Below are 24,961 nucleotides of genomic sequence, written 5' to 3' on the forward strand. Positions count from 1 at the left end.
GGGAGTGGGGCCTGATTTATCTGTTTGCCTAGAGCTCTAATGTGGAGCCCAGCATACATCATTTCCTCAAAAAGAAAACAAAAATGTACTGTCAGAGAAATCTAAGCCCCTGCTCAAGCCATAGGTGTTTTCATCTGAACAATAGTGGGTGTATTCTAGTATTGTGACCCAACAATGCTTTTGTGGATTTCTTTACCATTGAAGCTGTTTAAACTACCTGCAGAAATTAGAAAGGAACCCAGGAAATGATCTAGAAAAGTAGACCATCTTCCTCATTTAATAAATCAATAATCGGAGACCTAGGATTTGTTTTGGGTCACGCAGCTGACTGCTGACAAAGCTGCACCTACATCTCCCCTCCCCTCATGTCCAGAGGTGTCTCTGGTTTCCCACTTGAGCCCCTGGCTTCTGCCTCTACTGCCCACCCCCAAACAGGGGTCTGTCTGGCCAATGTGTCTGTTTTTATAAATGTCACCAGAAGCTTAAGTAGATTTGTTCAAATCCCACCAAACTCATCTGACAGTCTGTTCTCATCACAGAGAGTTGTCATCCCGAGTTCCTGACATAAGCATTTCTCAGTGAGGAAGGAACCAGGCCTGGATTTGCCTCTGACCACACATCCAGGAGCAGTTGTGTGTTCCCTTATGGATCCACACCCACTCTGTTATGCTCCTGGTTCCCTCCATTCATTCATGCTTTAGATTAGATGAAAGGTGCCTGACTCAGGCTGTGACTCACCCCAGCTCCTCCCTGTCACAAGTGGCTGCTGCAGGGAGTCGGGGCAGTGTCCACAGCTTCCAAGACGAAGGCATTTGAACCCTGAAGCTATTTATAAATGGTACCTACTGAGCTTTTGCTCTGCATATTGAGATGTCCCTGAACTGGACAGATTCATTCCCTGGTAAAGGAGGATAGGGAGGTGAGGGTTTTGTGTTGCTGGTGTTCCATAGCTGAGAGGGTCCCCTGAATGCTGTCAGCGCCGTGAAAGTGAGAGTCTCTCTGATGTCATTCCATTTTATTCTTCACCTCCCTTGGCTATGGGGGAAAACTTGTCTCCCTTTTCAGCTGTCTGAATTTCCTCTCCTCAGTATATTTCAACCTCTGCCCTCCATGCGCACTTGACTGTATCGCTCAGGGGCCAGCACAGGGCCTGGTGCACGGAAGGTATGGTTTTATCCGCTTCTTTATTGGTGTGTTGTCATGCCTCTCTAATGGGCTGTAAAAATCAGTCTTTGACTTTTGCCTGCCTGCAACTGCCTACATAAAGATAGCATGTATGAGCTTGCCTTACGCAATTATGAGGTTTGCTTTCTTCATGACTTCTGGGCACTGATTCTAACCTCTGTGACCACCTCTGCCGTTTTCTCTGCAAGACTTGCAGTGACCCATTGTCCACTGACCGATGTCATTTTTAAAATTCCACTCTAAGTGCATTTTTGATTAGGTAATAGTCACATGGTACAAATATAAAAACTACAAAAAGATGTGGAATGAAACTGCCCCCCTCCCATGGTCTCTATTCACCCTATTTTTCCTGGAAGCAACCATTGTTTTACCAGTTTGTTGTGAATCCTTTCACGAGCACTTGTACGTTTATAAGCGAATATATATATATACACACTACAGACACAGTTTCTGCATGTATGATAGCATGCCATATGTATTCTTCTGCACCTTGTGTTTTTTTTCCTTTTGGCATGTTTTAGTGCTCGTTTGATGTTGTAACTAAAGGGCTTCCTTAGGAGTTTTAATGTCTGCATAGTGTTCAGTTTTAGGGATGAAGCATGATTTATTTCACGAGTCTGGTATTCAGCTCATTTCTAGCCTTTTCTGTTAACAGTAGTGCTGCAGTGAAGAACTTTATGCCTCCCTCCTCTCCCCTGAAGCAGAGGATCAATTCCTAGTGCAGTGGCTCGCCTGGCGTTGCTTTAATAATCATGGCTGATGCTGAAAGAGTGGCTGGCTGCTCTTCATTACTTTCTATCACTTACTCTGTCCTACCATCTGCTATCACAGGCTACCCTGCCACTGGGGTTGCTGGAATCTTCTCAGCTAGAGTTGACAGGCTGACGCCCAGCCTGTTGCATTCTTGATGGCTTCAGTGTCTGTGCCCCACCTGTACCTATACTTGTTAAAAAGTACTTGTGAAAATTAGAATGGCTTGTTGCAATATGCATTACTAGTAAGAGCATGTGTAGTGCTTCATCATTGCCTTAGTGTTTGCAAGGTTATTTGACATTGTTTCATTTGATCCTTGCAACACCTATGAGAAAATTTCGGTAGAACCATTCTTCTCAGATAACTCATACAGATGACACCCAGCTAGTAGGTGGCACAGCCGACACTTGAACCTACTGGGTCTTCTTGTAACTCCGTCAGTATTTGCTTATGGTTTTGGCTTGCCAGTCTGTCAGGGGGCAGATAAGAAGGCGTGCACTATCTCGCGGTAGTTCCTGCTACAAGCACGTAACATATTATCCTGATAATGACAGGCCCACGTAGGACTGAGGTTGAGCCATTATGTACCAGTGAAGTAGTGCTAGTTGGTAAACCGTTGAAATACTTCTAGTTGGTAAATAGCTTTGCCCTGAGTGACCCTTAACACTGCCCTGGCCACTCTTCCCTTAGAACGTTCACCCGCCACCCATACTTCTCCCCATAATTCATCAATTAAAGGGGAAACATCCTAATACAACAGGGGTCTCTGGGGTGCAGCGCCAAAGCTACACCACCCTGTGTGTTGATAAATTGCTCCCCAAGCCATACTGATACTAGTTGCTAAATATTTTTAAATATCATCTATAAATGCAGGAGTGGAGTAGTAAACAATGTAAATGTTTAGCAGTGTAACTTGCCGGCTGTAAATATTTATATAGGTACACTTTATAAATTGTATTTCTTTTTGTCACAGTATCCTATTTCTAAATCTTTTTTTTTTTTTTTTTTTTTTACATGAAAGGCCTCTTTTGGTTTTGTGTTTTGCGTTGTTTTTGTTTTCTTGTTATATGAAAGTCTGGGAGCTGGTCTGAGGGGTCGGGATGAAGAAAGGGACAAAGAAAAATAGTCACAGGCACACGTATACCAGCTTCTAAAGAGGGTTCCTGGGAGCAGCAATGCGACACTTCATCATGTGTCCCGTTCAGCAGGACTGAGAGCTATGGCAGGTCCCACTGGAAAGGGAGGCTGGGAAGAGTAGTCTTTATTCAGGGGGCCCTGATGCCCAGCAAAAGTTCCTTCACTGTGGAAAGAAGGGGAGAGCTGATATTGGGCAACAGCCAGCTGTCTCTGGCACTGCTACTAACTGCTACTAAGCATGTTGTTTCAGTCATCTCATTTAGAAAATAAACTGTGTGATCATACTAATTTCCTTTTGAAAACATTGAAAAATGTGGCTTTCCTAAGCGATTGAAATAGTAAAATGGATATAGCGAGCTACCAGGTGTGTACTTTTTAAATATACCTTTTCTCTTCCTGATTTTCCTTAAAATATTTTACTGAAAAAATGATGGAAATTGAAAAATCACTTTTACAAATGAGTTAATTTAATAACAGCTTTTAAGAAACAATTTTTTTTTTTGAGAGTTAGCACTGATAATATTGATGCTTGGGACACTTGGCATATAAAAACCTAATAGACAACATGCTTGAATTTAAAATTATTAAATGTGATGAGAGATTATCAAATAAACTTTATTTCACAGAGATTTATTAATCATCTGCCATGTCTCCACTGTGTGAAGGTGAGCTCACAGTCCAGTTCATACACGTTCTTAAACTTGGTTCCTTGAAAGGACAATTTACTAGAAGGACAAATGTGATTTGGCAACTGCAAAACTGGGTATCTGATAATTCAGAAGTACAGGAAGTGACCAAATGCCACATCTGACATAGTCTGGCAGCTGCTTTGTAAGACTGAAAGAATGGTTGCTTGGAGACTTTCATTTGCCTTATCTTACTGCAATAGATAGCAGCATTTTTATTATAGCTCTGAGTTATGTCTTACCAGTATGAGTTGCTTGGTCAGCACTTTTCAGCTAATAATTTCATTTTTTAAATGAGGTCATTATATATTTATACCTATACTTGATAAATTTGTGCTGAATTGAAGTAAAATTCTTGGCCCTTTTAAATGTCAGCCAGTGTCTATTGTAATTTTGCCTTGTTGGGTGCCAATGGTATTTTTTTTCTTGAGATTATTTACATCTTTACCGTTGGGAAATTAGAAGCAAGTTTGAACCAAGTTTGAACCAAGGTCACATCAAAAATTGATGCCAGGAATAGAAGCAGAATTCCTTCCCCAGCCCCTTCATTTTGCTGATCTGACCACTCTTGTTGGCATTCCATTTAAATGACTGAACTTCATGCCATGATTTTATATCTTTTGTTTTTTTTCCTCTGGTAGATGGTAGAGATTTCTGAACTGGACGGGGAGGTGAATGCTGTGGATAATAAAACATGTTCTGCTTGATGTTCCTTTATTGCCTGAGTTCCCTTGTTCTCAGAGACACACCTACAGTAAAATGTACAGAGTCAGATAAGAGCTAGAACCCTTAGGCTCCAACATCACAGGAGTTTCATAGTCACTGGAAACAGGATTTAGTTCCATCATGTTTCTCCAATGAGACAAGCAAAGAAGTGTTTTGTGTGTGAAATTTGGGGAAGGCCAGGACAAAATTGACTGGGTTTTGTTCCAGATAAAGGCAACAGGTATTCTTCGGGCCCCTGTGGCCTGAATCTCGAAGCACTTCACAGACCTTAATTATAACCAACCATGTTCTTGTAAATGACTCTTTTTTGAAAAGGTGGGTAGATCGAATTACTTCAGTGATGGTGTCACCCAATCAAGCAGAAAGGAGATGGTGGGTGTTGTGGTTTAGAGCAAGATCAGGGAGTGGAGGGCACAGCTTCTGTTTCATCATTTACCAGCTGTGTGACCTTGAGCAAGTTGCTTGTCCTCTCTGAACCGGCATCCACATGTGTGAAATTGGTGGAGGTAATAGTGTCTACTTCTGAATAAACTTATAGTAGAGTGCCTAATACAAGAACATAGGAGATAATAGCTGCCAGGGTGTTGCTAACAATAATAGCTTGTTTGCCTTAATTTGTGGGTAAGGTATATATATTTTTTTATTATGTGATTTCTTGAAAGGTTATTAGAAATCTAGTCTTTTGCAACTGAGATTGTAGTTCATAGAGAAAAGGGACCCTCAAGCCTTTTAATCAACTTTCTGTGTAAATGAAAACTCAAGGTTAGGAAGTGAACAGATTTATTCCACTGTGAATTTTAGCTCATACTTGCCCAACTGGATCCGACAGTTAGTATAGTTACATAGGGTTTTGGTTTCAAAAACCCTTGAGGTTATTAAAAAAAAGAAATAGGACCAGTTTCCTGCCCTCAGGGAGTTTATAGCCCAATTAAATGGAATCGGGAGAAATCCTTGTCCAGGCAAGTTCACTTTGGAAAAAGTGAAACTTGAGCACAGGGTCTTGAAGGCAAATTCATGTGTAAAGCCTGGAGCTGGAGTTTGGAAATTGTTGTCGAGGAGAGTTTTTGTGAGGTGGGGGCGGTGGGGTCAGGATGGCAGGAAACACTGCGTGCTAAGGCACCAAGGCCTTTGTGTGCTTGGGAAGTGAGAGGAGTGGGGGCGTGTGGATGGCAGGGGGTGGCCAGATGGCAGGGGGTGGCTCCCCGTGGCAGTGGGAAGAATATGGCACGTGGGAGGGAAGGTTATGGGCTTTAAGTCCTACCCATGCCAGGTAATGTCTGAGCCTCAGTTTCTTCCTCTCTAAATTGCTGAGACATATTTGAGTCAAAGTATATGTGAAGGACTCTATAATTACAGTGCCCTACAAATGTGAACACTACTTAGCTCACTACGCAGGCTTGCTGCTTCCCTCGTGAAGGATATCGGGCCGCATGAGGAGTCCCTACCTAGGCCGATAGGCAGCCCACGTAGTGGACACCACGCTGTGCCCGGTGCTGCGCTAGGTGGTGTATTCAGGGAGCAAGAGAAGAGCCCGCCTCCCGTGGAGCCAGTAACATTCTCGTGGAGGAACGACAGGCTGTTGACAACTGAATATCGTAAGTTCAGGTACTGATAAGGACTAGGACGATTATTAAATAGTGAGTGACGGGGAGAACCCTAGCAAGAACGATCAGGGAAGGGACTCTCTGAGGAGGAGATGTTTTGGTTGAGCCCTGAGGGATGTGAAGGATGCAACCCACTGAGCCAAGGCGAGAGTGTTCTGAGCTGAGGGAAGCAACTGCGAAGACCCTCAGGTAGAAACCAGGTGGGTGTGGCAGGTGTGCACACCTGAGGGGCTGAGGCTGGACAGGCAGGTAAAGGGCAGGTCACATAGGGCCTTGCAGAGCATGGCGGGAATTTGAATTTCATTCTGGTGGCCATGGGAACCCTGTAAGCCGAGGAGTGATGGGATGTGATTTAAAATATAGACAGAACAGTGGGTGTTTGGTGGAAGGTGGGCTGGGGTGGGACCAGAATGGAAGCAGGCAGACCAGTTAGAATGATGCTGTCGCTGTCCAGGTGTAACTGGATGGTGGCTCAGACCATCCTTCTAGCAAAGGGCCCCTGAGAAGTGGTCAGATTCAGAGCAAAGTGTGGAGGCAGAGGCAAGAGCATGTGCACTGGATGTGGGATGAGAGGGAAAGCGAGGAATCGAGGATGACTCCTTGGTTTCTGGCCTGAGCACCTGGATGGATGATACACATTTGTTAAGCTAGGGAGGGCTTGTGGGGAGCATGACGGGGGAAAGCTGAGTTTTGTTTTGAACATATTAAATGTGAGATGCTAAATGGAGATGTCTAGTAGGCAGTTGGGTGTCTGAGTGTGGAATTTGGGCAGTTGGGTGTCTTGAGTGTGGAAAAGGTCTGTCCTGAAAGATGTGTTGAGAGTCATCTGTAAATGCAAGGTGTTTCCGGACCCTGGACTAGAGTATAGCGAGAGTCTAGGAAAGGGTCTAAGATCCGGTGGAAGAAGAGCAGCTGGTCAGGGGGGAGGATAAATCTGGCAAATAACGACTGGCTTCGCACAAACCTCGCTGCCCTGGGGCCAACTGCCCAGTTGAGTTCCTAATTTGACAGGATTAGAGGGTCAAAACTGAACTAGACATGGGAAGTCACAGACACTCGGAGGTCCCTCTCCTCTTGAATAAGGGAAGTGAGTCCACAGTTTAAAGCTTTTCTTATGGGGCAAGATAGGAGTGATCGTGGTGGATACCGTTCCTACCCTTGAAGAATAGACAGGGAACAGGACACTTTCAGTTAAATTAGGGAGGTTAGAAAGGGCGCTCTCTGCATGGTACCCTCCTAGATTTACCATTTAAAGCTCTGACAACGAAGAGGAGTCCCTGGTGCTTAATCTCATTGCTAAGGTTGTGAAGGAGTTTGACATTCTCGGGATTCCTCTCAAATGATATAATGAATATGGTTTTAGAGGTTGATTCATGAAAAGGTAAAATGTAGTCTACTTCCTTGTCCCTCTTCCCTTGACCTTTTAGTTCCTCATTCCAGGTGGTTAATTGTTTTGATTATTAAGGTCATAAATGCAGGCTGTAGAATTGACCAGGTGACCTGGGCAGAACCTTTATGAACCTTGTTTGCCTAAAATTAGGGGCTTAAATGAGATCAAGCTGGGCTCCTTGAGCTCCTGCAGGAAACCAGGTCAGTGGGTAGCAGGTATGCCAAAGGGACACTAGGACTCAATATTTGCTAATGCACAGCTCAGTACAACTGGATGTCAATTTTTGTGAGTGCAGATTTCTCAGATCTATTTTTTTTTAATCTCCAAATAACCAGTCACCAAAATAAGGTAAATAGTGACTTCATAACTTTAAACTTATATGTATATATATGTGGGGGGTGGGGGCGTTGTAAAGCCTGACATGTGGTGTTAATCTGATGGTTCACTGCTTTTCTAGTTCCAGAGGAGAGAGAAGCAGGCGCTCTCTCCTCTGAGAGGAATTTGACATAGGCCTGGCTGCAAGGTTTGGATAAAAGCAGAGGCAAGCTTTAATGCCTCTCTTTTCCAGGTGGAGCAGGGAGGGGGAGGAAAGGACAAAAGTCCTCAGCAATCTAGCCAGGCTACCAGGTTGGTTTGCCAGTGGTGGCCGGGGGGGATGAAAGGGTCTGGACGTTCCCTGTTCATCATTGTACCTTGGAAAGCAGGTCCTTCCCTCTCCAGGCAGAGAAGCGGCAATGCTTCTGTCAGGGGACACCTGGATGGAGAGTCACCTTGGTGAGGGGGGAGGGACTCTCATGAGGCCATTAGAGCTTTGGTGACCAGACGAGCTGCCCTTCGGTAGCCTGATCATGTGGAGATTGACCATAGGGCCTCCCAGGCCAAAACAACGCACCAGTGCCTGTGAAACCATGGCCACATTCAGCCACACAGTTGGAATTTCAAGCACGGCGCTGTTACTACGAGCTGCCACCCCAGTCAGGTTCCGTGGCTAGTTTTAGACTGAGGCTAGGGTGACTATTTGTCTTCCAAACTGGGGCATTTTTGAGAGTGGACGGGGGCCCAGAACAACAGGCATGAGCCAGGCCTGTCCTGAGGGAAAGCCTGGATGTGTGGTCAGCCTCACAAGGGCTGGAAGCTTGAACCACTTTGTGGATAGTCGGATAACCAAAAATGTCTCCGTATAACGTGGCCTTTGTGTGGGAGCGCCTAGACCTTCCAGAAGGAGAGAAGGCGTGACCCAGGGGCCTTTCCTGAGATGCCTGACCACAGAACAAAGTTCTCAGATGTGGGGGTCTTGAGCTGTTTTCTGTATATCCTTGAATATAAGCAAGGTTTCTTTTCACCCCCAAGTTATTTCACCCTGTCATGTGGGGGACCCTGCTCGCTGCGCCATTTGTTGTGCAGGGAGGCCTGCGGGGTCTCTGCTCCCTCTCCCCACATAAGAACGCAGGATATGGTGAGGCCAAAAAGGAACACCCACGGAGACATAGGTAGGGGAGTCACACCACTATATTCTCGCTGGCGGCACTATACTCTCACTGGAGACTGGATCCACACTGTCCGCAACCCGCCATCCTAACTGCAATCTGCGCTTGCCAGCCCAGCCACCATCTTCTTGCTAGCCCCCATTTTTCTGCTAGCATAGCCACAGCAGTTATATTAGTGGCCAATGGCTCACTGGTTACAGCTGACGGCCAACTAGCAGCTGATGGCCATGCAATCACAGTTGATGGCCATTTACTACCTGAGCCAGCACCTGTCTATGTGAGGCCGAGAACCTGGAAACTTCTTTCTGGGGCTCTGCCCCCACACACTCTTATAAAATCATTTGCCTATGAGAGCTGCCCTCTTGATTACTTTATTTTGAACAACAATGTTCTCTTTGTTATAAACACATCAGCCTAAAAGGAATTCAATCAGTTTTAATTGTGGATGCTGATAGAGGTTAAATTTGGTTTTAAAATATTTAAAATAAAACAAACTGATTTTTAAAGAAGTGAGTTAAATTTCTTCGCCTCCATTTAGTAATAATTCTTCAGGATTTGACATCCTAATTGCAAGTCTTCAATGATAAAGAGATGCGATAACAGTTGGGAGAAAGACATTCATCTTCAAACTGCAGGGGACCTAGGCTGTGATGAAAATCTGATTCCTTCAAGAAATGATTGGACTTTGACTTGTGGTTCCAGGTGATACTATAGGTATGCTTCCCTCCAGGCTCCTCAGGGCTCCGTAATGGCTGAGAGATGGGATCTGGCTTCTGACCTTAATAAGGGAAGGAGCCACAGTCATGCAGGGATTGGGGAAGATGGGGCGTCCCTCCCCCCATGACCACCCTGGGAATTGTCAGTAAGGCAGGACTGGGAATGAAGCCTGGATCTAGAAGTGAAGGTCTGTTGCAGGACTATCGACGCCACGTGCCACCATCATCTGCCACTGCTGTACAGAGTGTAGGCTGCTGGCATTTAATACTTTGGCCCAAAACAAAAAACCATAACACTTTTTTGGTGGGGAGAGGGATGGGAATATTGACATGTGCATGTTTTACAAGGCTTAAATCAATTACAACTCACAAATTAAAAAGATTCTTATAGAAGTAAACAAGGCAGTGATAATATTATTTAAACACACACACACACACACACACACACACACACACACACACAGCTAGAGAACGCTAGGGACCACAGAACAGAGTTCGCTAGTGTGAATGCCTGCACCCCAAGAATTAAGCCTTTCTCCTCTAGCATTTGAAGAGGGAGTGGTTTACAGTCTAAAAGCTCCCTACCCACTGAGCCTAAACTGAAAACTGCCGCCAGCGGGCTCCACCCCGGACTCCCGTTCAGAATTCTTGCTCAGGGTGAGACCCAGCTAGAAATGGACCTTTTTAGACAACAGCCAAGCAAGAGAACCGAGGATTATCAGGCATGTGATGAGAGCTGGCAGCATAAAAGGGGATGGCTGAAATAAACCAACAGAAAAACTGTAAAAAACAGATAATCCAGAAACAGAATGAGAAGTGAGGGGGGGGGAAAGTTCTAGGTAAAATACTGAGAATTTTGAGAACATACTAAATTCACAGAATAAGAATAGGGTACGTTATGTAAAAGGCACAATCAGAACAAAAAGCTTTTGGAGATTGTTAAGTGCTGAAATTTAGAATTTTACTGAATTTGAAACTTATTTTCTAGTGTTTCTATTTTAAACTTAATAAAGTAGAAACACTAGAAAATAATTTGAAAAATCTCAACCACAGAGAGGGAAGGAAAATGAGAGAGAAGTTAGATTAATCCGGGAGTTCCAACAGAAAATGGAACGAGTGAAGTGATCAATGCATGATAAGAGTTTCCTGGAAGTTAATGTCCTAAGTCGACAGATTCTAAGTGCACAGTAAGTGAATAAAAGCTCACATATAGATACTCTCATCATGCTGTTCAGAATGCCGAGGGTAAAGCGGAGGACCTCAAAATCTTCCTTAAAGAAATGAGAATTGGACTTCGATCAGAATTTTTGTTGGCAATGCAGAGTATCAATGTTCTGAAGAGAATGTTTTTCAACCTATACCCAAACTATCAGGCAAGGGTGACAGTGGAATGATGCCATTTTTGTATATGCAGGGACTCAGTTTACCTATCATGTACTGTTCCTTCATTATTTAAGAAAGTAATTCAAATAAGAGAAAATGTGGGATCCCAGGTGAAAGCAGACCAACCCTGGAGGGCAGGAAGGGCCGTCCTAGGATGACCCTGTACAGCAGGCCTAGAGGAATAAGGGTGCGGTACCAGGAGGTCCAAGGGCTGTGAGGAGGAAACCTGAACAATGAAGAGATCCTGATTCCATACAAGGTATGACTGGGAACTAAGAAAAGCTTGAGGCTAAAATAAAGGCAACAACGTAGAAAAGGCAATGAGAAATGCCAAGAAAAGCAAAAGTTGTCCAAACGTGAAATACACCAAGCTGATGGAGGGTAAGAAAATCTGTTTGACCTTGATGCTAGGAACAGTTTCTTCTAAAGCTAAGGGCTCCTGATACTGGTCCCAGATAGAAAGAGAATCATTTCAATGCTATTTGGTTGAGCACTGACTGATATTTACCTGGTTATTAATACATAAAAGAGCAGATGACTGAATTGTGGTTGCAAGAGAAAACGTAAGTGGTAATTGCGAATAATAGTGTAAAAGCACAGTGAATGGAGGAAACCAAGAGGAAAGTTAGGGGAAAAGGGTCATCTCACCAACTGGGGAGTGGAGAGATTATATCGGAAGTTGATGGAGGGAAATAGAAGTTAAAATGCATTATTTAAAACTAAAGGGTAGCAAGTTATTAAACATAAGAGAGAAAATAGCGAGTAGTTTATGTTCTTCCCTTTTCATATTGTGGGGTCAACAGTTACTGTCTAAAGCTGATAAATCAAGAAATAAACATTGAGCATGTCTAGAGTTCTAGAGAAGTAAATCCAGAAATTAAAAAGGATTTTACCCAGAGAGTGAGGCTTGGGATGAGTTTTGAAATCTAGCTTTTCCACCCTAAGTTTTTTCTGATTTCTTGCCATTTGTATTTATTACTTGAACAAAAATTAAAAATTGAGTTTGAAGATGGGTTAAGTGTAGAGATGGCACAGTTGAAATGGTAGTGCCATCTTCTAATTTTTTTAAGACCTAATTTGGACAAACTAAGAAGGCTGTGTTTTAAATTAAAGCAATAATAGTGTTCTTGTACTAATGAAGCAATATTTCATATTTCCTGAGACAAAGTTGCATAGCCAGAGGCAGAATCTTTAATCCTCGAGGAAATGAATTATTGCCAAAAATAATGAAGCAAAGCTGCTTATCCTCACAGTTTTAAAAGTCCCCCAGTGTTTAGGACTTTTGGTTGAAGTAGTTATGCAAAAGTATACCAGCTCTAATTGGGGGAGAACTTGACTATATGAAATAGGAGTGTGACTAACTTGGAGAAGTTTGAAATAACCTTGTGGTTAGAAGGTGGGTCCTGAATCTTTGTGCCAAGAATTCCGAGCTAGACTCCAAAGACCTGAATTTATATCATATCCTTAGTTACTGTCTGACTTGTGTAGTTAGCCTTTTACAGTTTTCCCGGCATTTTACTATTTCAAATTTTATTTCTCATCTTTAAAGATGATGTGGTTTTGCAAGGTTTGAGTTTGTCTTGTATTCTAAACATGGGTTTCCAATACGTATGTTGGAATCCCTAGGTAATTTTCATGTCAGTACAGATTCAAAACAGTAGAGATGATTGTCCGTTGGCCCTGTGGAAAGGCATTCGGGAAGTAATTTTTCCTGTTGCTTTTGGTGCCTAAAACAATCTTAGTTCAAACCCAGATTCTTACCTTTCCGTAGTGCAGTTTTTCTTTTGACCCAATACGGGACTAGGCTTCCTAGATCCTGTTCTGTTAATTTCCATCACTTCCCTTTGGAGGCCATAACTTATATCCTGTAGTTCCTGTCACTCTGAATGTGAGTTGTTACTGTAGTTCTGAATTCCTCCATACATAGTGGGTAATAAGAGCAGCTGCTGTTACTGCTGCTTAAGAGAAAATGAACTGAATCGCTTTTCAGCTGCTGCCCAGGTCCTAGGAGTTGCTGTGGGTATCCTGGTCGTGCCCAGAGAGTGCCTGCTGCTTACGCTGAACCCAGCTTCAAAGGGCATTGGAGGCAAAGGGAAGAAAGCTGGGATTGAGCAGAAAGGGAGATTTGGAATGGCCTGAGGGATCCCCGGATGCAGACTGTCCCTCCTGGAGCTGTACCCTCTCTGCTAGCTCGGGGAGCTGGCTGTGTTCTGAATGGCCCAGACCAATGCCTGGGTCCTAAAGGACTTAGATTAGAAAGTAAATGGGTTGCACCAGAGACTGTGTCACTGACTGGACACAGCTCTAGTTTTGCTTATTTGTCCCTCCCAGACGTAGCTTCAGCAAACGGGCTGTGCCTCCTGTGATTAAGGCTGGTTCAAAGCAGAATTCAGAGTTGGCTTATTTCCTGAACCGGAGAGGGCAGGCAGCTTTTACCTTGAGGATTGATACCTGCCAATTGTTGAGTTTGGTTGGGATGACTGTGTTCTCTCTTCAAGGTGCTTCCTTAACCTTTTCTATTGATTTTGTCTGACTTACTTCCACCCGCTTCAATCATTGCTTTCCTGTATGTGTGGTCCCAGGGAGACCTCCCCCTGCCGCCCCCAGTCAGTTTCTGTTCTTCCTCCTTTGGCTGACTGGGGCTTGAGCCTGCAGAACACACCTGCCTCCCTCCATCCCAGGTGGGGCAGATTCCAAGGTGGGCCAGGGACCTGGGAGGAAGGATGATGCAGGGGACACGTGCAGGCAGAACCGAGGGGAGGCAACGTGACAGCTAACATTCTCTGCAGAGGTACAGTTATTTTGTCGAATTTTCTTTTCCTATGTATTGTCCCCTTCCCATCCGCCTTCCTGCTGCTTCCATCTACTTGTGCTTCCACCTGAGTAGCCACAAGTAGAACCAGTACACTGCTTGAACTACAAGAGTTTGGCACTTTTAGCACATGTGAAGTTTTGTTGCCACAGCCCTTATAAGTAGCCAGCAAAGTGGAGTTAAGTGCCTACTCTTTGTCACACATGTTAAAGGCTCCCTGGAACCACCGTGGGTAAGGGGACCGTCGTAAGGGGGCCGAATGGAAGATGGAGATACCAAGAAGGGAGAAACCCTACCACGCAGCCAGTACAAAAGGGGCTGGAGGACATGCCCACTCTGTAAGTGGAACAATTTCCACAGCTTTTTAAACAACACGATCCACGGAAGCACCTGTCCCCTGCAGGGCACAACAGGCAGCGGGAGCGTGGATGCTGACGCCGGGTGTCTCTGACCTTTTGCCCCAAACGCGGAGCTCCGAGGACCAGGCTGCCCATCGCCAACCCCATCTTGTTGTATCGCCGATTCCCACTCCTTTTCTTCAGGCTCCTTCCTTCTCATCCTTTGCACCTGCTCTGCCCCTCACCTGGCCCCCTCCAGCTCCACTGTCCTCTACCTGACAGCCTTCCTCGCAGGCAGGCTTAGGCGCCCTCCTCTGGACCGCACACTGCACTCCCGTTGGCCGCAGCCTTTCCTCTGCCTCGCTAGGGTTTAATGATCAGCTTATGGATCTGGCTCCCCCGGGGACAGTTTGGCAGGGAAAGGGAGGGGGGAGTCCTGATTCATCCTAGAAGGCTCTTGAATGTTTGTGGAATGAATAAGTGAAGGAATGAGCGAGTACAGTAAAGAGGAAATAAGAGGCCCCTCACCTGCCTTAGGCAGTTTGTCAGCCTCCTTGGGTGTGGATGGGACAGGAAGTGGTGGGAGAAGACACACAGTAATAACCTTGGAACTCTGGGCTGCTCCTTAGAGCCTTCCCGTTGGAGTTGGTTACCATTACAGGAAATCTCTTCCCGATCTTCACCCCACCCAGCTGCAATCATGCTTTGACTCTGCCTTCCCTCAACCTTTCTAAATTTAGTCTCATATCCAGAGCAATTCTTGTTTTAGCGTTTTATTTGTATAGGTTTTGCCCTTTTAGCTAGATTGTAAATGTCTTAAAATCCTAGATTCTATTTCCTAGGGAGCATTTTAAAAGAATGGAGAAAACATTGTTCCAAAGTAATTCTTGTCCTGGCTGCCATCTAGTTATGAGAACTTAGGGGAGAGCAGTTACGCCCCTTCCAAAGGTCTCTTGTTTTCCCATCTGCAGGGTTAGTGGGCTGGACGCTCCCGCCATGCTCACACCCTACAGGTCTGTGCTTGTGACCCCGGCATCTTGCTTTCCCCTTCCAGTGTCTGGGATAGGCTTCCATCCCCACATCTGCCAGGTAATTAAACTTGTTCACCCACAGTTTGGGCCAGTTCACCTCTCAGCTGTTTGTCAGAGTTCCTGGGAGCAGGGACATTTGTGGAATAGGCGTGGGGCGGCCCAGTGGACCCCTGTGGGCCTTGGCCTTGCCTCTGCCGAGAAATTCTAGGCACCAAGGACCTTGCCTCCATCCTCCTGCTCAGTCTCAGCCCCAGTGCTGTACCTTTGTAGGTGTTGTTTAGTCCCCTCAGAGGTAGAATGGATTGGATGTGGAGGCTGACTGCTGCCATCCAGGGGTCTGGGAGAAGGATGGTGCCAGGGGCTTCTGTTCCCACACAAGTCAAATCTCAGTCTGCAAGACCTTGCTTCATTGGGCAGAGTCTGTCTCCCCTCTGTTTTCCAAGTACATTTTCCTCCGGTTGCACCCACTACATTGCGTTGGTTTAAAAAAATACATTCAATCCTTTACTGGGATCACAGCAGAGACAGAGGGGGTCGGGATGGTTTGGTTTGTGGATATTTTGTTTGTTTTTGTTTTGTTTTGCCTCTACATCTGAGATGTGTGGAATTCTCGAAAGCCAAGAATGGCGTATTTTCTGTTTGGGGGAGTTTGTTGTTTGTTTATATTGTGTTCTCAGCCCTTTTCCCCAGCTCCAGCCTCATTTCTATGTGTCCAGTCAGGTGTGCGTTTCTTTTCCTATTTGTTCTATCAGTCAGCCAGACCCCAAAGACTAAAACTGATGGTGAGTTAAGAGCATTAGCAAAAGGAACCCAGCAGAAAGGTAGTGGGTTGCCAGAGATCCCTCCTGGCTGTGAAACGGTGAGATTTTAAGGATTATGGGTTTGGGTTACGGGCCCCTCTTCAAGGAGATAACAAGAATACGGGGGTAGGAGGAAAAAAGGAATATTACGATACCTAGTACATAAGTGGCGCTGCTTAGGCCCTCCCTGAACCCTTTGTGCGAGACTGGTGGGGTGGCAGTGGAGGGGTTTGTTGGAGACAAGAGTGCTAGGAAGTAAGAATTGAGAGGGAAAGAGGCCAAGGCTGCAACAGAGAGTAATTCAGGCTAGTTTTGTCTTGGGCAAAGATTAGGCTCTAAATCAGTATTGTGAAAAGATAAACTGAGGCATAGTAAAAGTTTTAGGAGTTTATTTTAGCAAAAATTGATTCAAATCTGGCAACCCCCAAGCGGAAATGGTTAGGAGTGCTCCACCAACAGGAGCCAGGGGAAAGATTTATACAAACAAAGCAAGGAAATGAAGGAAATTATTTGGTCAGCTATAGCTTAAAGTCTGGTTGGCTATTTGAGATTGGTTGTACTTAGGGTTGGATTTTGTGACCTTGAGATATTTACAGGCTTGGATTTTTGCTGACGTAGGTCACCATGGCATTAGAGCTCCATCAGTCTAATGGCCTCCTTGTTTACCTAATTTAACAAGATACTCATATAGTCAAAATTACCTTTGAAAAATACCTCAGGAAGGCACAGTCGGAAAAATTGCTTGTTCCGTTTAATGTGACCATTTTCCCCTCCAGTGTGGGACTGTTGGTTTTTGTCTATTGAGTTCCATATACTGTCCTTGGCTGAGGTGTAGGGGTCATGGTCTGTGAAAAGTGTGTCTTAAAAACACCAGACTCATACTCAGGAGAGAGCTGCTGGTATGAGAGATGGGCATATTTTTCACCTGGTTTCAGCAACCCCTCTGCTTGTACTTCACTTGCGTAGTAGGTGTGTGTGTGTGTTGCATGAGCCAGTCACTGGATTCTACTTTTGCTGCCCATCACTGCCTAAGCTGGCAGAGACTTAGACTCCTTGACAAAGAATAGTCCCAGTATCTCTTGAGTCTAACAGATGTTAAATGCATATTAAACTCACATCTCCAAATTCTCTGTTTTGCCTACAGGTTGCTCGTGGGGGCCCCTCGGGCAGTGGCCCTTCCATTGCAGAGGGCCAACAGAACAGGAGGCTTGTACAGCTGCGACATCACCGTCCGGGGCCCTTGTACACGGATTGAATTTGATAACGATGGTATGTTCTTTTATACTCACTTAGTATTCACTTGGCCAACTTGCCTGTACCCGACTTGCCCTCTCCATGAGGAAGGAAAGGGGGTACAAGCATTTATTCTTGGAGAGAGGGCCTCTTCTAATTGCATCAGCCTTGACTGTTTCTTGTTTGGCCTGAAAACATTTACTTTCTATTGTTAAATCACTTCGGGATGCACTGTGTTGCTGCCCCGCCTAACCCTGGTTTCTAAACGGATTCGGTGTATTGATGCTGCCACCTAGTGATGTGCTGAGGTTCTGCAGGATGCTGTTGAAAAAATCAGAGCAGCGAAGAAAACTGAACGTGCATATCTTGTACATAGATATGCATAGAACAAAAGTTCTCACTTGCTGTTAAAATATTTGGAAGAAAGATTATTTTAAATATCAGATCTCTCTGAAATGAGAGCTAAACAACAGGATAAAATTTGCCCTGCTGTCCCAGATAGGGGCTTTTTTGGCGAAGACTCTATGTTGGGTAGAGCAATTTCGTATACTGAGAAGCTCCAGCCAAACCTAATTTAACATACTTGGCCTAAGTAGATTTGCAGACTCATGTTTATGTTCTCCTCTTGCTTTTTCATCTTTTAGAAATAACTTTTTTCACTGATTAGAAAATAATACATGTTAATTGTGGGAAACTTATAAACGACATCAACCTATAAAGGAAAACCCCAAAACCCACTGGTAATCTAGACATAATCACTCTTTATTTAACATTCTGGCATTTTGCTTTCTGTCTACCTAAAGTTGTTTAAATTTTGTAGTGATTTAAGATTGAAAATCGTGCCTGCCTTGCTTCTCATTGAAAAAGCAAATAGTGGGATATAGTAGGTTCCAACTAATACTAAAATGAGCACAGGATGGTATTTGTGGTTTCTCTTTTTTGGGGAAGAGGGGGTAAAAATAAATATATCCCCTTCCTTTTTGGCAATGATAGAAAGATATAAGTGAATCTGAGGCCTGGTCTTCCCATCCCCAGTAAAGAACAGTTCCTGCTGTATGTGTAACACATTCAGGAGTACAGGCTGCCCCGGAGATGCTGCAGGTTTGGTCCCAGATCACGGCAATGAAGTGAATATCACAATAAAGCGAGTCACACATTTTTTGGGTTCCCAGTGTATATAAAAATTATGTTTATACTATTGTATAGTCTATTACGTGTGCAGTAGCATTATATCTGAAAAAACAATGTACATACCTTAATTTAAAAAATACTTTATTGCTAAAAAGTCCTAACCATCATCTGAGCCTGGTGGGAAAATGGGCAGGGCTGCTTTCAATCTGTGAAAAAAACACAGTATCTGCAAAGCGCAATAAAGCAAATCATAGTAAAACGGGGCATGCCTGTATGTAGAGAAGTACCTGCTTTTTGATAGTGGAGATGGTAGTTGGAGTTTGGATTTTTACATTGTTGCTTTAAGGGACATATGTTAGAGGGCTACCCTTTAGTCTTACCATTTGCAAATACCTCTCTGTACTCAGGGCCCTGGGTGTTAGAGAGGGTGAAGGGCCACCATGTAGAACTATGTACATTATGTAAAGAATTTTATGAAAGATTCTTACACTTAGCATTTTCTTAAAGTAAGAAATCGTTTTCCTGGATTGAGGAACTGAATTTCCTAAGGAGCTAAACTTTGCAGTCAAGGCAGTTTAGAAACAGTTTCTTATGTTCTTGTTTATCTGTTGGCTCATTGCCTGTTTCAGTCACTCTGAAGTCCTAACTGTGTGTGTGTAACCTGTGCTGCTTTCCACAGCTGACCCTTTCTCGGAAAGCAAGGAAGATCAATGGATGGGAGTCACCGTCCAGAGCCAAGGGCCAGGGGGTAAAGTCGTGGTAAGTGTAGAGGGGCATGTTCAGCCCACAGTGTCTGAGTGCCTATTGTGTGCCGGCACTGGGCTTACTGCAGTGAACACAACAGGCAGAGCCTCTGCCAACACGGACTGGACATTCTAGCAAGTGTCCTGCTTTAAAGCAGGAATTGATGTCAAGAAGAAATCAAAGCACTATTTTTCCTATGATTCTTGACGTGCTTTGAAACAGCAATGCAACCTGGTTTTCTTTAGAACCTTGAGATTCAAAGAACTTATTTTCAAAAACCTTTATTGACTATCCCCAAAACTCTAGATAGTCTTAGAAAAAGAAAAAAAAGAAAAGTAAAACAAAACTAGACGTGTTCCCGGAAACTATGTAGCTTTTATAGATGAAATATAAACAAATATGGGAATGGTCATGGGAAGTAAGATCAGATAATTTTAAACTCTCTTATTTATTCTGAGCTTCTTCAAAGAGAAGTGGTAGCGAAGACAACAGGGTTTGTAAGGTGGATCATGCTAGATGCCCTTGGAAGTGCCCCTCGGCCTAGATTATGATGATCTTTCTGTGGTTCTTTCAAAACCTGGTTGCTGTAACAAATGTATATAAAATTTTGAGGAAAAGTGAGAATTTTACTGAATGTAGAATTTGGATATTTAAGGGCTGCATTATGGGAAATTGACTTGGACATTATAAAGTATTTTCAACCTGTGGTACAGGGAGGATAGCCATGAATGCTCTGTAAAACTATAGAGATTATTTCATCTCTCCCAGCAGTGTAATTCTGGGTGAGAATGCCTGATAGAATAAACTTAATCTCAGAATTTAAAGTATCAATTAGGATCTAGGATTATAAGGAAATAGTGTGGGTGAAAGGAAAATGTCTTTGTTTTAGCTATGTTTGCCCAATCCCTGTGAATATATCTCCATTTCTCTCCTCTGGAACATATTATTTTCACAAACATACTAGTGTGAAGATGTATACAGCCCCTAAAAGCCAGTTAAATTAAGAAAAAGAAATAAGGTTTTTCCATTGTTTATGTGACAGGTAAATTTACAAATGAATGGCCTGTAGATTACAGATTGGCATTTGCTACTTGGCTTAGAGCATTATTCTCCAGGTGAGACTATGACAGAAGTCCTAGTTTCTATATGCTAGATAATAGTTTCCTTAGTGCCACTTTGGGGAGGATTTGCTGGTTTTGATCCAATCCCAGGCTGAGGGCACATTTAACATCCTCTTTATTCTTGACTATTTTATCAATTTGTAATAAAAAACATAATGTTTTAGACATGAACGGGCTACTTTATTCCATCTGTTTGCAGACATGCGCTCATCGATATGAAAAAAGGCAACATGTTAATACAAAGCAGGAATCCCGAGACATCTTTGGAAGGTGTTACGTCCTGAGTCAGAATCTTGAGATTGAGGATGATATGGATGGAGGAGACTGGAGTTTTTGTGATGGCCGATTGAGAGGCCATGAAAAATTTGGTTCTTGTCAGCAAGGTGTAGCAGCTACTTTCACTAAAGACTTTCATTACATTGTGTTTGGAGCCCCGGGCACTTATAACTGGAAAGGTATGATATGTGTATTTAGAGAAATAGAGATGAGAATGACTGCATAATTTCTATTCACCATGATTTAGTACATCTTAAATGAAAACACAATGTGTTATAAGTTACTTGTATATTATAGAAGTAGGCTAGGATGTTAAAATCTCTAAATTATGATTTTTAGAAACAAATAATGGTGGAAATGTGTGTTTTAAGAGATTTTTTTCCCTTCTACAAGCAATTTACATTAATATAAGTAGTTAACTTTTTTCTGTAAGACTGTAATAATTAACATTAGTAGTTCTTGCTGTTTTATAGTTTCCTGTTTCATGAAGCTGAAAGTTTTAAGGTAGTGATCTGAAAACAGCAGAATTGAGTGCTGTCTGTCATGTACAAATGACAGTATATCAGTACAGACATTTCTTTCATTATATAGCATCTTAAAAGGCCATGTTTTGCGAATAGAGTTAGAAGGGTAGATGACAAGTTAGGGAATTTTGAGATGGTATTTTCAGCTAACTTGCAGAGAAATTTAATGGTACTGTTTAAATATTGTGATACAGGTAAAAGGATACATTGAGAGGGAGGGAGGAGAATGGCCCACATTTTTTGACTGGATGAACCTGGTCAGCTCCTATAATAAAAGTTTAACTTCTCTGAAGAAATTAGGCAGTGTAGAAAGCCACTATGTTATAAAGGACAATTAACCTAAGTCTAATCCATAATGAAGAGAAATGTATCTGATTTGGAAATTAGACATTTTTTGAGAAATTTATTAAAATAAATTCCTATATTAAAACATTTTTACCAGTCAGGAAAATCTTAGGAAAAATTTTCCATTCAATAATTTCCAAGTTTTCATTCCTATTAGAAATGATCCTTGAGAACACCTTCTTCTATATGTCATTCATAGTAACCTTTGGAAATAATATCCTTTGGTCTCCCCACTCCCAGTTGAATCGTTCACATAACGGTATTTGTCAGGTTATTGTGACCTAATCAAAATAACACGTTGAATTTAGAAATAATTTTATTTTATCAAGAATAGATGCCATACATAGGAAAACAATAAAAACAGCCACCAATTATATATGCTTTAACTTATGGGAAACATGTCTTATCTACTTTATAAACCTTGAATTAAAAGGTTACCATTTTTAAAAAGTCACATAGGGCGTGGCCGGTTCACTCAGTTGATTAGAGCATGGTGCTGATAACATCACGTTGCCAGTTCAGTCCCTTCATGGGCTACTATAAGATGCACCCTCCTTTAAAAAAAGAAGAAAAAGAAAAAGAAAAGAAAGTGAGCATTAAAAAAAAAACACTTCACGTCGTCGGGTTAGTATATGAAATCTTTTGAATGAAAATTTTTAAATGATGAAATCTTGGTTAAAGTGAAGAACAGATCAAAATATCAATTTCATTTTTACACTACTGTAAAGACGGTAAATTGATTTTTGGATTACAGAAAATGTAAAGTATATATCAGGTTCATATAATTTCTTAAAAATTGTTTTCTATAGGTTTTGTTAACTAAGTAAACATTCCATTTTCCATCTAGTTTCATGGCACTGTAAAGATAGTTATCTAACTCATGAAAATGCATGGGGCATTTCTTTTTTATTACTAGAACAAGTTTCTTTGTTGTGAAAATTTACATGTACATGATTTTAACTTAATAACATCAAAAGTCATCTGTTTTTTCTGTCTTTTCTTCCTCTAAACTTTTCTTGCTGTACTTAGTGATAACATGAGAAATGTTTATTTCGAACCATCTATTTTATTTTGTTTCACCTTCATTTTTGTTTTGTTTTGTTTTTTCACCATTTCATTCCTTTAGGGATTGTTCGTGTAGAGCAAAAGAATAACACTTTTTTTGACATGAACATCTTTGAAGATGGGCCTTATGAAGTTGGTGGAGAGACTGACCATGATGAAAGTCTAGTTCCTGTTCCTGCTAACAGTTATTTAGGTAGGAACGAGAGTAGGTGGCATGCCTACCCTTTCAGACGCCTCTGTGTGACACTGCCCTCACAGGGACTTCTAGGCTGAGAATAGGCCAGGTGGAGCCACGGGCCTGTGGCTGCATTTGCTGGAATTTGATTTAGGCCTTGGTGATCTGGAGGTAATCTCATGCTTGGGATCCTTCCCTTCTCAACTGGGCTCCCTCAAGTGGGGAGGAGACCTACTTTCTCCTAAAATCGTCTGTCCTCTGCTTGGAAGTCTGTTTCCTGAGCTAATGTTGGCCTCTGTAACCTGAAATAGACTGTTCATGCAGTGGGGGCGGGGAATGCACGGATGTTAGCAGTAAGCTGAGTGCCTTCCCTCTTCCCTCTCCGTTCAGGGCCTCATTCTAGAGATACTCTTAAGAGCGACGTTTCTGAAGTTATTCTTAAGTGGCAGGTCAGGGCCTCCAGGTCCTTCCTCTGTGATTGCCTTCTCCCAGGGTTGGCCCTGAGTCTGGATTGGGGCTCTCATGTCACAGGGCCCCTGGCGGGTTGGCACAGGGGCTTTCCAGCTGAGGATGAGCAGGACGCTAAAGCAGCTTTGAGGACCCCCGGATTATGTCTAAGTGCCCGTTCCTTAACTCCTAAGGCTTGTTTGCATTACTAATGGTGTCCTAAATTATTCATGTGCATTATGGTAATTACACAAAGGCTTTTAAAAGCTTTAATTCTTGGTATGAGTTGACATAAAGAATAATTACTGTGCATTTCTTCGAAAAAAATGTAAAAAAATCTCCTAAACCCAAAGAGTAACCTATTTTTTTTTAGAAAAAGAAAAGTATGCTAGAGATATTACTGGAACAATGGAAGGTAAAAAAGGAAAACCTAGGTCTAGATAGAAGAATAATTCTAAATGATGTGTTAGTAAACATTCTTTAAAAATTATTCTAATTGCATAGCTACATATGAACAGTACTGTTACTTAAAAATTTTTTTCAGACACTCCTCCCACCCCCCGAATTCAAAACTTGGTGTGAAGGCATAGAAGAGAGAAAAGTTAGACTTATCATTTGTTAAGCATCTACCATGTGCTATAAATCACGTACTATACTTACTGCTTTCCAGGTCTTACTTGACCTTCCCAACAATATTATAAAGTAAGCGTTATTGTCACTTTTGCTGGGTGTGTGAATGCTGTGTCAGTGGCTTTGCAGGACCGGAAGGGAACACAGGGCCAAGCAGTTTTCAGTCTCAATTATTAAGTATGGTTTTTCAAGGTAAAATCGTTTTCTTTTCAAGGTAAATATATTATCAACAAACCAATACTTTACTTGAATATTTTTTAACAGACAACCTCTCTTCAAATGTGTTGTTTAGGGATTGGTTTACGATCAGAAACATTTCATTTTAATGGCTCTAGGCAAGAAACCAGCCCTTTGGTCTTTAAATAGAAGCCCATGGTTTTTATAAACGTAGTTGCTATTGGAGCATTTGACTATTAAACACATTTGCTATTTTTAGAATGGATTTCCTCAAACGTGGATGCTTGGAAAAACACGTCAAGTTTGTATTGTTACATTTCAGTTGTCCATGCGGTCTGTGCATCTGTCATGTCAAAAAAAATCAGTGGGCTTTAGGAATCCAACGATGTGCTTGAGGTTTTGGTAGCTGGCAGAGACCGTGGCTTGCCGGATACGGTGCTGGCTTCATCATTCAGCCAGAATGGTGGTCGCTGCCCTGCCTCTTACTAAGCTTAATTGCTTTTTCTTCAATCTCTCCCATCCCGTGCATGCGTACAGGCCTGCTGTTTCTGACCAGCGTTTCCTATACAGATCCCGATCAGTTTGTTTATAAAACACAGCCTCCCAGGGAGCAGCCTGACACATCCCCTGATGTGATGATGAATAGCTACCTAGGTTTGTGACCTCTGAGATGACAAATAAATTGTCTTGGTCATGGTCATTTAAAAATTTTTTTTGATCCATACAGAGCATAAATCTTTTCATTTTCTATTTCATTTCAAGTCAAGCACACATAAAAAGCATGCCATGGTGGAGGCTCTGCTGCCAGACGGTTTTCAGAGCTGGATTCAATTATATCGCCCCATTCTAAACATGTGGCTCATCCTATTTTTCAACTCACTTCACAATTTGAGAACTGCAACAGTACTGGTGAAACTTTTCATAAATAAAACCCAATAGAAAGGGTGAGCTTATACTATTCTGTATCTGCTTCACCTTTATATAGAAATATTTGCTTAATTTGAATGGTCTTGATATGGGCCATTCAAATTAAGCAAATATTATA

At 42.6% G+C, this 24,961-nt stretch overlaps 1 protein-coding gene across 2 annotated transcripts in view; it reads left to right on the plus strand.

Annotated features, from left to right (window-relative positions):
• Window positions 1–24,961, plus strand: part of ITGA6 (integrin subunit alpha 6) — a 67,264-nt gene that overhangs the window by 12,756 nt on the left and 29,547 nt on the right. For both annotated transcript variants that reach the window (XM_019727442.3, XM_019727440.3), the window contains exons 2-5: window positions 17,193–17,317; window positions 19,092–19,171; window positions 20,477–20,732; window positions 22,549–22,680. In XM_019727442.3, coding sequence (XP_019583001.1) covers window positions 17,193–17,317; window positions 19,092–19,171; window positions 20,477–20,732; window positions 22,549–22,680 — 593 coding nt within the window. The remainder of the gene's footprint in view (window positions 1–17,192; window positions 17,318–19,091; window positions 19,172–20,476; window positions 20,733–22,548; window positions 22,681–24,961) is intronic.

The sequence above is a fragment of the Rhinolophus sinicus genome, chromosome 17, assembly GCF_057876585.1.
Source record: "Rhinolophus sinicus isolate RSI-liver-muscle chromosome 17, RSI-T2T, whole genome shotgun sequence".
Taxonomy (NCBI): Eukaryota; Metazoa; Chordata; class Mammalia; order Chiroptera; family Rhinolophidae; genus Rhinolophus; species Rhinolophus sinicus.